Source organism: Telmatherina bonti (assembly GCF_933228915.1).
Source record: "Telmatherina bonti genome assembly, chromosome: 12".
NCBI classification, from domain to species: domain Eukaryota; kingdom Metazoa; phylum Chordata; class Actinopteri; order Atheriniformes; family Telmatherinidae; genus Telmatherina; species Telmatherina bonti.
The window spans coordinates 18,048,215-18,066,804 of NC_136610.1; the positions used below are offsets into that span (position 1 = coordinate 18,048,215).

General features: G+C 36.0%; 1 protein-coding gene across 1 annotated transcript in view; it reads left to right on the plus strand.

The window, feature by feature from the left end:
- Positions 1-18,590, plus strand: part of slit3 (slit homolog 3) — a gene marked incomplete at both ends in the record, with an annotated part of 245,648 nt that overhangs the window by 180,544 nt on the left and 46,514 nt on the right. The window contains 8 exons of the mRNA XM_079250218.1: positions 825-896; positions 1,900-1,971; positions 3,543-3,614; positions 7,045-7,188; positions 8,124-8,287; positions 11,522-11,672; positions 14,086-14,160; positions 15,521-15,664. Of these exons, the coding sequence (XP_079106344.1) occupies positions 825-896; positions 1,900-1,971; positions 3,543-3,614; positions 7,045-7,188; positions 8,124-8,287; positions 11,522-11,672; positions 14,086-14,160; positions 15,521-15,664 (894 nt within the window). The remainder of the gene's footprint in view (positions 1-824; positions 897-1,899; positions 1,972-3,542; positions 3,615-7,044; positions 7,189-8,123; positions 8,288-11,521; positions 11,673-14,085; positions 14,161-15,520; positions 15,665-18,590) is intronic.

Below are 18,590 nucleotides of genomic sequence, written 5' to 3' on the forward strand. Positions count from 1 at the left end.
TGACTTGATAATTCAACCAATATCGCATAATGACTTTATGTACCGAAAGAGAGATGCAGTAAATACCCTTTGGCTTCAAAAGGTTTATAAACCTGTATTCAACAGAGAGTGTTGCAGCTCTTTCTCATGGATTTATTAAGGTTCCATGTAGAAAAACAAGTCAGTAGAAATTCTAACAAGAAAATAATAACTGATAATTATGTATGACTACATCTTTTAAAACAATCTATCAGCATGCAGTTTGCATGCTCACACTTTTTATGTGCTTGGATTTTGTGCAGCACCTTGTTGTTGGACATTTAGAATTATTGTTGCTTAATTCAGACATTCGCTAAATGGCGGCTATTGTGGTCAACAGTCCAGGTTTTAGTGCCAGACCAGTCTTTTGATTCTTTGACAATTGGATCAGACTTGCCTCATGTAAGCTCACACTGTAATAGCTGAGCTTTAAAGCTGGAGTCAGTATGCACACTGAGTGACCTTGGCCAGACTGCTACAAACCACTGACCAACCTGCAGAGAAATTGTGTAGATGTTGATTGGAACAGGCACCTTTTGAACTTTTCTGCAGGCTCAAGAGTAAGTGGGGGCTTCATGATAACCTTGAAGGAAAATAAAACTAACTTTCTTTTGTCGTGCATGAGGTACTTTTACTGAAAGTGTATTTTAGATTCTTCATTTGATATTTGATTTAATAAAATATGCTATTTGCACTTCAAACAGATTCATAGCTTGTCAGTCATCAATTTATCAACTAAACCTTCTCTGTCTTTTTTTCTGTTTTTGTTTATTTTGTTTTGTTTGTTTGTTTTCTGTTTCCCCCAGTCGTTTGGAGCAGAACTTGATCAAAAGTGTCCCAGCAGGAGCCTTCTCAGCCTACAAGAAGCTCAAGAGGATGTGAGTCATACCTCATACAACTTCTTACATCTACACATTCAAATACAAGTATGTTGCATTAACTAACATGAATCAGCAGACTGGTGGGACTATAACCAGAGCCTGCTTCATCCATCAGTTAATTAATGTACATGAATGAATATTGAATTAAATAGATCCCATCAAAAATTGGACCACAAGTGTTAACATGTATGTGGTATATGCCTGACTTATACTATTTAATTGTTGATCCTAATAATATATATTTAAGTATATTTATTGCCTGGTAAGGCAACTGCACCAAAAAAGTTGGGTAAAAAAGTTAAAGAATAACTGGACAGCCTCACAATATTCCGCCCAGATATTTATGATTGGCATAGCCGTGGTAAGACGAAGTTTTACTAAGACTGAGCCTCAACAGAGAGTGATTTAAAGTGTTAAAGGCTGTTGATAAATCAATAAAAACAATCAGAACACCATTGGAAAGTTGTGCAAACAATCCCTTTTTAAATTGATTTGAATTGAAACGAATCATTTTGTTGCATGGTATTGTAAAATAAAGACTGTTAAATGATGATCACTGCAAAATCACATATTTACAGTGATCATGGAATGAGAGCATTTTTTTGTAATGTGAGCTAAAATGTCTGACTAGCAGACACATGCAATGTAGGCTTTTTCACCCACCTACTAGATGGAGTTTAACCTCACCTCAACAGCATCGTTTAATGATAAATTATTGAGCAGTTGATGAGAATGACATGAACTGCATCTAACGTGCCACTGCCTCTAGTTCCTCTTTCTCTCTGCGGTTCTTCCTGTCCTGCCCATCACTCTCTCCTTTCCTTCCCTCATTTACTCACGCACTCTGCCCCTCTTATGCTTTTTTTTTAATACACTCTTGTCCCCTTGCCTTGACCTAAGCTGATGTATTCTTGCATGATCGTTTGTCAGACAGTTCTAGGACATCCACAGACACTGAACCCCATTACTGCATCTAACAGTCATTTCATTTTCTCCCCAGTGACTTGAGTAAGAACCAGATTTCTGACATCGCTGCAGATGCTTTCAGCGGTCTCCGCTCGCTTACCTCGCTGTAAGTATGATGCACATATACGCAAACACAAACAGGCACATGAACAGACACACATACAGAGAGGATAGTAATTGCATTTCCAGACATTGACGGGAAAATGTTGTTGCTGTTGATGTTTACAACTTGAGCTCAGTACAGAGAGGTATACATTTTTGCTGTGTGTGTGTTTGGTGTGTTTGGATTAGTTTATGTGTGTGTGAGTGGAGTAGTTTTAAAAGTTGAATTAATCTGGAGCATCAAAACAAGACAGAGAAGAAGGGGGGATACAAAGTGAACTACACTTAACCAACAGGCACACACACAGCCGACTCAGCTGGGAATGTCACTGAGAGGCAAGAGTTCTGCAGTGCAGGCCTGCAGAGCTCTGATGTAGCAAAACGTGTGATTGCAACTGCAACTAAACACACATCTCAAACAGTTTCCGTTTTTACTATCCCAAGACAGAAATAGCCCAAACACAGTAAGCATGCAGAGAAATATAACTGTTGAGTTGCAGAAACAGTTGTGCCTTCATGCTTGTCACGTAATACCAAAGTGAAAAATGGCTTCTGTTCTCTTTTAATCACAACATTATCTCAATTCTTTAGTAGTTTTCCAGCTGGTTTAGTGTTGTGACATGTGTTTGTTGTGTGTGTTTGTCTTTGCCAAGAGCAGATACAGTATATTAAGGAACTTATGATGGAATGGGTAAATGCATACATTTTAAACAAACAGACATCTGGTTTAACATTTAATGAATAAGTAAAACCTTTGTCATTTATAATAAACTATATTGATTCATATGTTGGGAGTTAAGTTTTATTTCCTTCAGTTAAACTGATCACTTGTTTGCATAAAAAGCCTTGTTTCCACAAGTCAGAAAATTAGTTTATCTCAGTGAACTGAAAACACTGAATGGGTGTGTAGTTTCATCATTATTGCCTTTTTGCAACAAGCTGTACTGAGGGAAAAAAAAAAAAAACATTGTTGAATATTTGAGTTAAACAGGATTTTTTTTTTCTGACTTTCTGTTAAGTTTTTTTATCTATGGTGAAAATGATGATAAAATACACACATAAAAAATCTTTGCACTTCAAAATCTGACACTACAGATTACTATTAGCACTGGTTTACTGGTGCATTTTTACTGGTTTGAGACAAGCTTACATGTGAGTTATATTGTCACCTGTTGAATGCATGTCATTACCAGTGAAGTCAGACATTATTTGGAAATAGATGAAAAAAGTTTGACTTCAAATCAGTCTATCTGTACTGGTACTGTAATATCCTAAATATTAAAACCTTTTAGACTTATAAAGAAGCATCTCCTCTTAAATGCAGACATAAAAACCAATATCTCCACTGTAAATTAAAACCACACACTTTGTGTTTTTTTTTTATTATTAAAAGCATATCACTGTATATTTTACATCACAAGTATTGTAAGAAAAATAACAGCATCAGCAAGACAGTTCAGAAAACCAGTAGCTGCATTTTATTAAGCCTCAAGCAACTCCAGGACACACAAGTTTGAACATGGGAGCTTGTACATTGTGTAACCTAAATGATTTTGTATTGTCTGTTGTTTGCAGGGTGCTTTACGGAAATAAGATTACCGAGCTGCCCAAGGGATTATTTCATGGACTGGTCTCCCTGCAGCTTCTGTGAGTGGTTTCTGTCTTGTCGCCTGTTATGTGTGTCTCAGTGGGTTTGTGTAGTACTGCCCCACAAATAATAAGAGACATTACTCAATACAGGCTTAGAAGAGACTGGTTGAAGTCATTTCAGATTCAGTTACTTTTAGGGAAAAGTACCTGAAGAAAAGTAAACGATGTGTAAAAGATATTTTCTCTATGTATCAATTTGCTCACTGCTTTATTCTGCAGGCTTACATCTTTGTGAGGACACAGTAGGCCTTAATTCCCTTCTATTCCTGGAAATAATGTGGAAAAAACTTTAGTAAAACTGCCATGATTTTAAAAGTTTAAATAAACATTAATGGCTCTGATTTAACAAGAATCAGATTTATTTCCAATCTGCCAGCAAAAAACATTACACTTGTTTTAATTGGAGGCAGTATAATAAACAGCAGACCAGTCTCAGAAAGCACATTGCCATTTTCTGTGTCTGGTAACCCAAAAAAAAAGCAATCTGTATGTTTTGGCTCAGTTCACATGAAGGTGTTTTACATTTCATCTGTTTCCACTGTATGTTTTCCCTTTCTTCACTTGTGAACAGGCTATTTTTCAATGTCTTTTTTTCCAAACCCAAACCAAGGTATTTTATTTATTTAAAAACCAAAGATGGCTTTGGTGCATATGTGAAACCATAATATAAAAGAAGAAGAAAATGTATTTTTAAAAAAAAACAAAAACATAGAACCAGTGAAACAGTGGCATCCTGGCTTCTCCCCTGCATCTGTCAGCACGTTTATGGATAAAACTTTACAAATGAGCCCAAAGTAGATCTTTAATCTGTCACAATGAGAGGAAAGCGTGAAGTTAGTGGCCAAAGTAAGTCAACATAACATATTAAAAAATATATATTTGTCCAGATTGTACACTCTGTTTTAGTTTATATATTTTAGAAACTTAAAATTAATTGTTTCCTGGTAACTGATTCAAAAACAGACTTTTTTAAATTAGTATTTGACATGAGAAACCCACATCTAGAATGTAAGAAATATATATATATATATATATATATATATATATATATATATATATATGCACTGATGCAGAGCTTGTTGCTTATCAAGACAGTGGTGATTGATTTAGAGAAGCACAAACAGATCAATCAAAGCTTTTTCCCCTCTAACCCAAGAATTTGGATTCAGTGCATCAAGATTATTCTGATACTATGTGGAAATAAGTGTGGCTGTTACCAAATTGTTCATAAGCAGCACTATTGCACAGTAGTGCAACAGAGGTAACTGCTGTAGAATCTCTCCTTCATGGATCAGCTCTTTGTCGGTCCTTTATCACATGTATATTTCTGCAGATGACTTTCTAAAAATGCCTATCATGAATAAATTGGTGCACAGTAATAGACACTGTAATCTCCCATAGTTCTTCAACCCTATGGTGTATTCAAGGAGGAAAACTATTAATACAAAATAATTCCTCATGGGCACAGACTCAAATTGCGGCTCTTTTTCAGCATGCAGTAAAAAAATTCTTGTACAGCTACATAAGTACTGCATGTGGCATATGGCCCTTGCAAATGCCGCAGTCCACTGCAGAAGCAGCTAATGTTCTGGGCTTTTCCGTCGTAAAGGGAAGCGAAGCAAAGAGAATGAGGATGAGTGAATCTAACCCACAAACACCTTTTACAGGCTTACGGGATCATTTGGATGCGTGGTGCATGGTCAGAGACAGAGAGGGTGAAGTAGTGGGGGGAGTGGACCGGCAGATGAATTAATGGATGGATGGATGAAAAGTGAAAGATGTAAAGAGGCACACCGTAGGCGTATGGAAGGAGAAAGATGTGGAGAAACATCAATGTGGGAACTATTAGAAAAGACAGCAAAGAGCAGCACTGACATAAGGAGGATTTGTGTTCATGTCAGCACGTGTGTGATGTGATATTACTGACTGGAATGATGCAGAGGGTGAGAAATGTAAAATATTAAATTAGATATACATGCATGCGTGGTCATTCATTAGATGATTCAGGGTCATTTTTGCGCTCGCAACCTGTTTATTTAACAAATAGATAAAAAAATTAAAAAAAAGAATGTCTAGTTAATATTAGTGTCTGGTTACATTATTGATGTATTTAAAGCAGAAAACGCCAGAGGTGACGGCGCTTATTCAGCAGCCACAAAGGAGGAATGTGTCTTTATATTTTGTCTCATCTCCACACAAGTCATTCAACCTCACAAAAATGTCAAGTTTCTCCAACATTATGTCGTCGTTGTGAATGAAACTTTACAAGCCAAACTGTATTTATTGCTTTGCATAGAGGCTGGTCTGTTGTTTATGTTTTCTATGCTGCTTTATTTCACTGGTGCAGTTTCAAGTAATTAGTTCCCCATGTGAGCCGCTTAATGAGGCGTGGATATGTCGCAGAGCAGCATGTGTGTGCGTGCATCACCTGTGTTTGTGTGTGTGTGTGTGTGTGGACGTTTGAGCAGGTTGTGGCAATGCAGTTGCTCGTTAGAGCAACTCAAGACAATTAGGCTGAGCTGCCGTACCAAACACCAAGTTACTCACCTGTCACATGCAGCAAAAAAAAAAAAAAAAAAAAGGAGAGAAAGAGGAGAAGGCAGTGGTGTGTGTGTGTGCAACAGACGTTGATACAAAGAAAGCAACAAAAGATGAGAAGAGAGAGTTGTGGGTGTATTAGGAGAGAATCTGGACACTGACAGACAAGAAGCAAGAAAGGAGAACTTGTAGAAGGGTAGGGAAGAACCTGATAACTGGAATATTCGAGCTAATGAGGTGCAGGTATGAAAGGACAGAGAAAAGGACAGAAGGCTGCAGGTGAAAACCCTTCCTGTCATTTCTTTAATCCCTCTATCACATTTCCCATTGCCACACTCCTCCATTTTACTTGTCGTCCCTCTTTCGCTTAAATGTATATCAGTGTCACTCCAAATTAAATTTTCAGCTGTCCCTTCGCTGTCTGACTTCATTATTTTTCTCCTTTCCGTTGCCATTTTTCTATCTTTTCTCCTCATCCTTCCTCTCTTCTTGCATCCGTCTTTCCCGTCAAAACGAGATATTACACTCGCACATATAACAGTGGATCGTCCTCTCCTGCACCAGAAGGGAAAGTGAAAAAGTATAAATCTGCAATTTTCAGATCTATATGTCATGGCCAGCAAAAAAAAAAAATATATAATCATGAGTTTTTGGGGGAGAGTGGGTGGGGGGCTTGGAGGAAGAAATATTGTGGAGAAGAAGACAGAAAAAGAAAAGTAATGGTTCTGCAGCTGAAATACATCTGAGAAATAAAAAAAAATAAATAAATTAAAAAAAAAAAAAAAAAAAAGGTTCTCATCATCGTTTGCATTTCAACTTTTTCTTGAGCTCATAGATGGTAAATATATACAAAAAGTTTAATAAATCAAATGAATTCTTCATGTTTCAGATTGCTGAATGCCAACAAAATAAACTGTTTGAGAGTCAACACCTTCCAAGACCTCCAGAACCTCAACCTGTTGTCGTTATATGACAACAAGCTGCAGACTATCAGTAAAGGACTCTTGACTCCTCTGCGCGCCATCAAGACTCTGTAAGTACAGCAAGCCTTTTGGGATTGGGTTGTAAAACTGGCAGCTGACCACCTGGATGCTTCCCAAAAGAGGGGTTTTTAAGGCAGGTTCAGATGGGAAGCGACCATAAGGCACACAAAGATTGTACTAACAGGCACCTGTTAGTGCCTGAGGCAATGAACACTGGTTCATTAAAAAAAACAGCAGACGAAGCGGTCTGGAGATTTTAAACCTTGGCTTCTTTGTTTACACTGATGCTTTTATAACCCAGTTCTATATCAGTGCCGATGAATGATGCTATAGATCATGGCACCTGAAGCTGTTTTGATAACAGATTAAACTTTTCAACATATCTTATAAAAATTGCTCATATCTTTTTGGTGTTATCTTCAGAAATGTCTTAGTTTGCTTTTAGTTCTTTATAAAGTTGTAAATTAAACATGTTGGAACTTAAAAAAATAACTGGTTCCAGATATATTTATATATTTATATATTTATGGCCTCAGGGAAATTTAAAGTTTTGCATTTTCATTTGTAGTTTTAAATTAGACAATGAATATTAATATAACATGGAGGCAGGCATTAATTGCAACCCAAGCGTTAAAGTATTAAGTTCTGAATTGTTGTGCTAATGTGTTAACCCAGACAGAAATGATGCCAGTATCATCTTTCTGTTCTCATGTTAAGCACTAAACGCTGTCTTCAATAATTTTACAATTCTTCTGATTTTAATGACAATCTGTGCTGCCTGAAATACGAGCAGCTATTCTTCAGACCTTGTTTTTCCAAGGAGAGATGTACCACACATTAGTAGATCACAGCAAGAATTCAGAACATTGACAAGCTGTATGAGGAATATTTTTCTCCATGACTTGTGTAATCAAGTAACGGTCGATCCTCCACTTTGGACATTTCCATCCCTCTCATTATCTTCTCTGCTTTCTGTCTCTTACAGACATCTGGCCCAGAATCCCTTTATGTGCGACTGCCACCTGAAGTGGCTGGCAGATTACTTGTTTGACAACCCAATTGAGACCAGTGGAGCACGCTGCAGCCACCCCAGAAGGCTAGCTAACAAGCGGATAAGCCAGGTCAAAGGCAAGAAGTTCAGGTGCACAGGTAAGGAAAAAAATTTATGCAGAGGATTGTAAACATACCAACCCTTTGTTCCAAAAACGTGTTAAATACACATATGACCGCAATTATAACCAATAGATCTGTCAGTGTAAATGGATTTTAAGGTTTTTGAATGCAAAAATATGCATTTGTACTAAATCTAACCTTTTTTCCATGTAGTCCTGCTTATTATCAGTGTACTAGTAGTGTTTCACTTCAATCAACGGATCTATGTTGCTTTTAGAAAAGTTAATTTATTGGCGTCACGGTTGAGCACATTAAAAAACACAATCCTCACAACACATTTCACATATTGTGTATTTGATGATGTGTAAATAAAACCTAAATTTGAGTGTTTACTACAACAAAACATTCGTATGAACCTCTCACAACATGGCAGTGCGGAATTAGTGTTATTTCCTTTGATATGAGTCATGGATGTTACTAATTATGACTCAGACTGAGTCAGTACACTGAAGCAGCACAGTGATTAACTCAGCAGGGCCGCGGTCTGATTGCCCACTTGTGTGACTGTGCAAAACTGTGTGATTTCCACAATTTGTGTTCATTCGTTTTAATAGATGGTAGCGTTGTAATGATTTGATTGAAGGGTCTTCAGTGCTTGTCTTTCAGAACGAGTGTCAAAGTGGACTGTGGCAGCATACACTCCCCTTTTGTTATCCAGGGGTCACCTTGTATCACACATGGATTGTTAACATGGAGAGCATAAAACTGAAAGAAACACATGCAAGCACCTACAGTATTTAAACAAAAAAGTACATAAAATACATGAATAACATAAGATTTTGTTTGTTTTTAAACACAAAAATGTTACCACAGCCACCAGCTTCGGCCAACACGCAGTGCAAGTCCTGTCTGTAAGAAAGACAATGTTGAGATGTGATGTACTTCCTTATGAGCGTAACCATTATCATTACACCATAAAAGTTATATTCAGTGTATACATGCTTAACATTTTTAGCTTGCTCAGTGGAAAGCTGTTAGTGGTCTACCCCTGAAGGAAGTCAAGATAACTCGATTTAAAATGCTCCCAAAGCTGGTCTGGCTGTCGTCTTTGCTTCAGCCCTTCCTCTCTGCAGCCCCATGCTTCTCCCTGCATCTCACTTCCTTTCTGGACCTGTGTGGACATTTTTGCTATTTGTGGGCAGTTTTCTGACCATGCCCCCCCTTCCTGTGTGGATCTTCAACTGTCTGTTGCCTCTCCTCTCCTTATGGACCCTCCCCCCTGACTGATTGGTGCAGCTCTCTGTTGCCCTGCCTTCCTCCTGTGTGGACCTGCATTCTGATTGGTTCGTGCAGCTGTCTCTTGTGCTTGATCTAACCATGTGGCCCCGCCAATTGTGACATCACATGGTTCCGTCAAGCGCCAGGGACCGCCCAGCACACACCTACCTGCCTCTCCCAGCCAATCACCTGCCTTGGAGCAAAATCAGTGGCGTCAAACACTTTGACTGTTTGCTTACATTTATTTGTAGGGTTTGTGTTACGAGGCCATGACTGTAGTTGAAATAAATGCAGCTGAAACGTCAATTTTGTGCAGAAAATATAAAGTCAACTAGTGTCGACCATCACTTCCTTGTTTCCTTTGCTATTGTTTTGTGAATTCTGTTACTTCCCTATAAAATGTTTGGAAATTCAGAAGTATTTTTTTTTTATAATGTGCATTGTTTTTGTGCATCATTTACCAGCATGAAGTTCTATTCTTACTTGTCATTTATTTCTGCTTACTTTCTTTGCATGAATCGACATTTAATTCATTTGAATGATTGTTGCTAAATAAGCTTAAGATATTTGTTTATTATACTGGTTTCCATCTTACACCAGCACAATATAAAGACATCAGAAGCCTTATCTAAGGTCATTGCTTCTTGGTCCTACTGGGGCATACATAAACACAGGGAATTAAATTTTAAACTATACTGACATTCACCTCAATTACTTGACTGCCAGCATAAATATGAACCATCTATGTGTTTCAACTTCTGCTTTGTTGCTGTTTGCTTTAAAAAACTAAACATCCCTTTGGCAAATAATATGGAAATACATGTATTTTTCTATAATCAAATTCCTCAGTGACATGGTGGGAACACATAGTTTACTGCCTTCACTGTTTTCACCACTAAAGAATAAACTTAGGGGTGTGAAAATCCTCCTTCCATTCTTTGCTTTAGTTTTTACCCCGGTTCCTATTGTTTCTGATTTCCCTCCTCACGCTGTCATCCCCATCAGTTTACCAGCCAAATGGGTTAGCTGCAGCCTCGAGCCATCAAATATATTAACCTCATCTTTCAAAAGATATTTTGATATATACAAGTCTCAAATAAAGATCATTCAAGTTTTTTTTTTTTTTTTTTTAACCATTGTAACTGTTAAACTGATTTTTTTTTTGTCTGCCAGAGTAACAACATTCATACAGAAGAACTGTGGAAAGCAGACACAGTTGAATTGACAGAAAAAGACAAAGAAAAAGGGAGAAATGGAAGTAATGATAACCTTGAGACTTATGAAGGGAGTGCACTTCATGGCACGCAAATACAGAGCTCTGCATGATGTAAACCAGGTCTACTCCGCAGGCAACTGCAATCATAAATGATATCTGCTCACATTACATCTAAATAACAGAAGTGGTCTCTGGCTCAGCCTGTTAAACAAAAACATCCGGGGTTAAAACACATCTATCTACAAGATGATTCCATAAAACCACCTGGATATCTGTTTGGTAATTTGATTTGCAGAGGTAGCCCTGCAGAATTGCCCCCTCTTTGCAGCAGTCCTGCGCAGGCAACAGTGTAATTCTGCAGGGACAAGTGTAACCTGTTTTTGAAAACGGATGAAGTGGACAATGTTATTGTAGGTCATTCATGTCTTTTGAGTGGTTGTTGGGTAATTATGTTCCAAAACTTCATCTGCTGAGTTTAGCATGACAAGTCAGGTTTTCCTAAATACTTTTCTCTGCATAATGTATCTATAAATATGGGATCAAGTCATCTAGAAATAAACGTTTCAGTTTTGTTGCCATAGTGTTTCACTCTCTTCTCATGTTACTGTTTATGCTGTTTTTTTTCACCTTGCCTTTCTCCTCCATTTTACCTTCAACTTGTCTGCTGTCCCTTCACCTTCCTGTTTTCCTCATTCAACCTTTACCTTTCCACCCCCTTCCTCTTTTTCTCCCCTTTTGTTCTTTTTCCTTTCTTACACCATGACTTTGTTGTGCAGGTCAGGAGGACTACCGCAGCCGTCTGAGTGGGGAGTGTTTTCAGGACCTGGTTTGTCCAGAAAAATGTCGATGTGAAGGCACCGTGGTGGATTGTTCCAATCTCAAACTGACCCGAGTACCTTCTCACATCCCTGAACACACCACTGACCTGTAAGTTAGCTGGTATATATTTTTATATAAACTTGTCAGATTTATTGGGTTTGCATTTTAAACATCAAAAGGAAAGCCACAAATTTTGCTGCTGAATTATTCTGTTTGTTTTTACATCTATACCTACAAATGGAAGCATGCACATTTGATCGCAGCACACATTGTAAATTAAACATATAGGTTAGTTTTCATACTAATTAATACAGATGCATATATGCAGTGCACATGTTCATTTTGTCTTTCTTACTTTCCCCCACATTACCAAAGTCACTTCTCATTTCTAGCTCCCTGCCCAAAATATGCCTTAGCATTCTTTCCCATCTCTCTCCAAGTCCCACAGGAGTCATCATGATGTCTGTTGAAGGGTCTTACACTGGAATACTGAATAGGCCCAATGGATCATTCATTTCTAGTAAAAAAAAAAAAAATGTCACAGGAGAAACAGCTCACATACCACAGGAAGAGTGTATGAAATCTGTTTAAAGCGATTAGATGGAGACAATCAACTATAAATCTGCATCTATTTGGATAAATAAAAACACAATTTGTGTCAAATTCTGGGTAAAACATATATCCTGGATGCTTCCTCTTACTTGCTTGAGCAGACTATGTTGTTGTTTTTTTTAAATTGTAAATGTTCTTACTAAATCTTTGAGCACTGACACCGGTTAAAAGATATCTCTGTGTTTTGGAGTTTAAGAAGAATATTTCCAAATGTTCTTTTCACCTAGATGAGTTTAGATTTTTACCAAATGTTAAGAGAAACTCCAAGTAACAGCAATGTTTTGTGTAAATTTACATATGAAAAGAATAAACCAGGCTTGATGAATTGTTATGCAACTGAATCATATGAATAGTTACAAGCAATGAAACACAATATGACATAAAATATAATAAGACTCCAGTGCTGTGGCTTGAAAATGTTGATAACCTATTCAATAAACATAATCTGAGCAATGAAACTTTAATAAAAGTTCAGAAAGGTAATATTTCAAGAATGGAAACAAGATTCTGGCCTGAAGCAAAGATATAGCTTCTGATTCTGAAATGCTAAATTGCAGCCTTCACTGGCAAAGCATAGAGAGGTTGTGGTGTGCCCACAGTGGTAGTGCTGGAGGAAGGATAAAGGAGTCCACCACTTACACAAATCAAAGATGTCTTTTTTTGCATAGAATTGCTTATCCAGGTTAGTTGTACAGTATGGGATTTTACCAAGATCATTAGTCCTCCCTTTTATTTTCAACTGTTCTATCCTTCAGTCTGTCAAGTCCACCCTCTTTGGTCTCTTTCCATTCCCAGAGTGCTTCATGTCAAAAACATATACCTTGTCCTTTATGGTTGGCTAGAGGGCATATCAAAGTTTCAACTGTTCTCAGTAACCCATCTCACTCTCTTCCTGTCTCCTTAATAACACATCCAACTGGCTGTTTTCTGAAGACCACCAAGGGACACAGAAATATATATATATATATATATATATATATATATATATATATATATATATATATATATATATATATATATATATATATATATATATATATATATATATATATATATATATATATATATATATATATTTAGCTTTGTGTCTACCTTAGTGGTTATTCCCACTGACCATAAAAATCCACGAGAGGAATCAGTAATAAATGAGTCTTTAAAGAATTTATGTGTTGTTAATTAAATGGGCTGGCCCTTGTTAGTTGATATCAGAAGCTAAAGTTCCCCTGGTGAACAAACCAGATGTTTTATCTGTGCTCTCTAGATTCACAAATGCAAATTGGACCAGTAATGAAACAGGTACTATTTATACACACCAAACTACTTCAGACTTTACAATAGTTTATTTCACATGGCTTTATCCAGGTTGATGCATCGTTTAGTATCCTGGATCTCATTAGAAAGTGTCCCTTTCAGCTGAACTTTCACTTTCTTTTCCCAGTATCTCCCACTACACAGCTTTCACCCATACACCCATACACACACACACATACACACACACACACACACACACACACACACACACACACACACACAAAGAGCATCCTTTTAGCAGCCCCCTTTTAGTACAAATTACCTCAATAAAGCAGATGTCGAGCTTCCTATCTCTCAACTGTTTTTTCTTGGCTCAGGGCAATATGGGTATTGATGACTACATAGAAAAGATTCATTGCTCTTCTGTGCTTCCCTTTTCTTCTCACCTTGTCCCCTCCTTTTTTAAAAATGTTTACCTAATTCTATTGTTTTGTTCTGCATCATATTTTAACACCCACAGAAGTCCTTTGATGCAGGATTTCTCTCATCACTTGGAGATCCCTGCTCTGTTTGTATGGAGTTTATTTGTAGAAGAAAAGCAGTGTGTTTCATAAAAGAATAAACCTCTAACTGACCTGTTTTCTCCTGATCTCTCTAGGCGGCTAAACGACAATGAAATTGCTGTACTGGAGGCCACATTGAGTTTTAAGAAGCTGCCCAACTTGAGGAAAATGTATGTGCGCTTTTTCTATTATTTTAATGAAGTCATGATTGAGACAACATTTTTTTTTTTTTTTAATTTATATTTATTATTTCCAAGTTTCTGTTGAGTAAGTTGTAACATGTTCAAAACACAGAAGATACAGGATGAAATATATGATTCGAGTATATATAGCAGGAATAAAGTGATGCCAGAGGAAGAAAGAATGGAAAGAGGAAGAAGAATTAAAAATGAGTGGAAAGGTGATGGGAACGAGGAAGAACAAAATGATGGTAAAATGGGAAATAAGATAAAGAAAGGTTGAAAAAATGGAAAATGGCAAAAATAATAGAGAAAATAGACAAAGTAAAAAAAAAAACACATACAGAAATGGTGGGAGTGAATATCAGAGATATGTAAAAGGGATAAGAAGCTGTAACAGCCAAGAGGATTGGAGGAATTTCAGAGACAGAAACTATAAGGAAAGTGAAGTTAAAGGTACGAAGGAAGCAAATGGGAATAGAAGAAGGGCATTCAGTTCAGATTTACAGTCAGTTCCTATCTGCAACCTACTCCAGGTTTGTGCGTGTGCGCGTCAGACTGAGATAGAGAAAGACGCGAGAGACGAGAGGCTGATTTATTGGAGAGGAAATTGCTAACCATCTAACAGTGTCACTGACAATATAGATTGGTTCAGACTCATTTCCATTTTCCTTCTCCCAGTTCTTTCGCTCTCTTCCTGCTATCCTACCTCAGCTCTCCTCACCTCACATCGTCCCCAATGTTTGCTTTTTCTCAAATACATTTGACTCTAAGTTTGTCTGGATCATAATTTTCTTCTTTTTTTTTTTTTTTTTACCTTTTTTGAACAGCTGCTGCTCATAATTCCCACTCCTCCCCTCATCTTCCACAAAGCTGATAAGAAGAAATATAAAAACTAACTTTGAATGGAGGCCTCTATAGCTGTGATGGCTATCGTCTCTTGTCATTGTCTCTTTGGCCAAGTGCTCCTGTTTTCTTTTCATTTCTCTCATTGTGTGCCCAAGGAAGAGAGATCACAATCATTTCCAGTCATTTGTGACCACTTGTCTCATTTACTTTTATATCTGTATGTTTGCTGCGTGCTTGGTGAGTTATAGTAATGGCCGGCTCTTTTATCAGAACATCTCTTGTACAAGACCAGGATATTAAGATGAAAGAGCGGAGAGATTAATTGCTGCAATTAAATGGAGAATGTTATGCATGTGTGTGTTTGGACGTGTGGTCATCTCATTCTTGTGGTCGTTTACTTGAATGCCTTCTTAGGTAATTCTGCATGTCCCAAAACTAAAGCAATACAATAAAACAAATATCCTTAAATAACAAGATTATGGTATTTCTTTCCTTTCTGTAGCAACCTGAGCAACAACAAGCTGAGGGATATTCGTGAAGGTGCATTTGATGGAGCTGGTGGGGTTTTGGAGCTGCTGCTAACGGGGAACAAGCTAACTGGACTGCAGGGACGCATTTTCAGAGGCCTCAGTGGTCTGAAAACTCTGTGAGTATATTATGTAGGACTGTGTGTGTGTGGACTTGAATTGCTTATATTTTGGAGAGCACAGTTAATCTCATCCTGGTAACTTGTTTTGAAATGTGAAATGAGAGATTGGCTTCTTCAATTTTAGTAAGAAGACTTACTTATACTCCTTGGGGTTGCTACACTCCACCAGGGTCTATATATATATATATATATATATATATATATATATATATATATATATATATATATATATATATATATATATATATATATATATATATATATATATATATATATATATATATATATATATATATATATATATATATATATATATATATATATATATATATATATACATACATACATACATACATACATACATACATACATACATACATACATACATATATATATATATATATATAAATATATATATATATATATATATATATATATATATATATATATATATATATATATATATATATATATATATATATATATATATATATATATATATATATATATATATATATATATATATATATATATATATATATATATATATATATATATATGTATATAGGTGTAGAAACTTAAAGCATGAAGCTCACAAGTATTTAATAAATTTACAAACTTGTCTTATTGATAATTTGCACATCTCATGCAGAGTGGTACCATTTGCCTCTCTCTTCCATTTCTAACAAATCAGCTGACCAGTTAGACCAGAATTGTCCTTTCAGAATAGTTATCTTGAAGAAGCAGGAACTACTAGGAAATACTTAAAAACCAAATAATCAGAAAGGGCTGCAGCACTCTGCTGTATGAAACAAATTGTATGTTTTCAGAAAAAAACATACAATTAACCATGTGGTATATATATATATATATATATATATATATATATATATATATATATATATATATATATATATATATATATATATATATATATATATATATATATATATATATATATGTATGTATGTATATATATATATATATATATATATATATATATATATATATATATATATATATATATATATATATATATATATATATATATATATATATAAGATGATGAATAAGGAGAAAACACACAAAGAAACTGTAAGGTTAAAGGCAGAGTATGTAAGATTTCAAGGCGATTCTTTCCACCACTAGGTGGCAAACACCAGGTCGTGAGCAAAACCACAAAACTGCTACCTCCTCAAACGACCACAGGTTGGCAGTAATGAGCAAAACTCACCCCTCACCCCTCCTCCTTGCCAGCTCCAGTGAGGGCAGGAATCGCTTGTGAGCTGTAGCTCAGAGCTGCTCTGCAATAAATGGGCTTATACTCACCCTACTGGTGAAAAAAAAGTACTTTTTTTTTACTGGTCACACAACATTCAAGAAGGGTCTTTGTCATTAATTAAACTTGTAATTTAATAACGCATCAAATATGGACAGACTAGAACCTACATGTTTAAAAACTATCTAATTATGATTGTAGTTATTTTTTTTAGTTAATTTATTTTGGAAATATTGAAAATCTTACATACTCTACCTTTAAGACAAGGTTTGTGAGACAGTGTGTGGTTAATATAATTTTTCATATGAACTACTAATAAAATTAATAAACTAATAATAAAATTAATATTAAAAGAAAAGCTATTAATGTACTTTAGTTTAAATCTAATCTTTTTTTTTAACTCTTGACTGTCTAGACTGAAAAGAGTTTTTAAAAAAAGGATTTTTTGAACAGGGCTAATCACAGCATACTGTTCCTCTAATTTGGGCATCCACCATCAAAGGGGTTTTGTTGAATCCTGGGATAAAGGATAATGTATGAAAGGAGGAACTAACGTTTTGTGTGTTTGTGTGTGTGTGTGTGTGTGTGTGTGTATGCTCCATAATGACTAGCTAATGCTATCATGTATATATGTGCTGGCTAATGACTCTCTAATGGTATCATGGCTGCCCCTGTATTATGTTAAAAGGCTCCCGGCTCCAGTAATAGCCGCGCTAACTTGGTTAGCATGTCCCAGAGATTTCAAATGCTAACTAACTCACTTACTGTCCTGCTTGACTGCATGTCAAAAGCTAATGTCATATTACAGACTGTCATGAATGTCCAGTCAGCACAGATTTATTTATTCCCAATCTGTTTCATCTTTAAACCATGACATGAAAGGTTTTTAGCTTTTATGTATCTTTTAATCTCCAAAAAAAAGTGATATCTCACATTAAGCCATTATCTTTTTTTTAACAGACTGACCATTTAAACCCAAAACTTTGAGAAGGCTTAATTATAGTGATTTATTAAACCCAAAGGATAAAACTATAAAGGAAACACACTGCTGTATGTATTGAAACAAGTTGAAACAATGTCTAAAAGCCATCTAAATGGTCCTCATGTGCCTAATCTAAAATATTTGGTCTAAAAGCGAGATTTTCATATATAAGTTTACCCAAAATCACTAACTCTGTGTTAACAGTTAGCTAAGATTCCAGGGTGGATGACAGTGTATGTATAGGGTATCACATCAAATAAAAAAAGGTTGTCCTCTGTTTAGTTGCATGAGACTGTTTGATTGCATGAGACACTACCACTCTATTTTGTAATTGATACTGCCAAATTTTTCATTTTATTTTATATTTCACCATCCACTTCACAGTATCGCAAAGACATCTTGTTGTCAGTGTGGAGTGTATATTCAGACATAATATTGAATTTACATGCAGTTTTCATAGAGAAATTGGCCAAAAGCATTTTATCGGAGAAAATCTTTGGTATACTGGTTTATTAACTTGCCGAAGTTCCATCTTTAATCTCATGTTTTCTTTTTGCTTCTTTTCCTTCACCAGCAGATTTTTCTGTTTTTAGTCAGTTGAATTAAGAACAAACAGGCATCAAAAGCAGTAGGCTGGGGAACCAGGAGAGCATTACTTACAA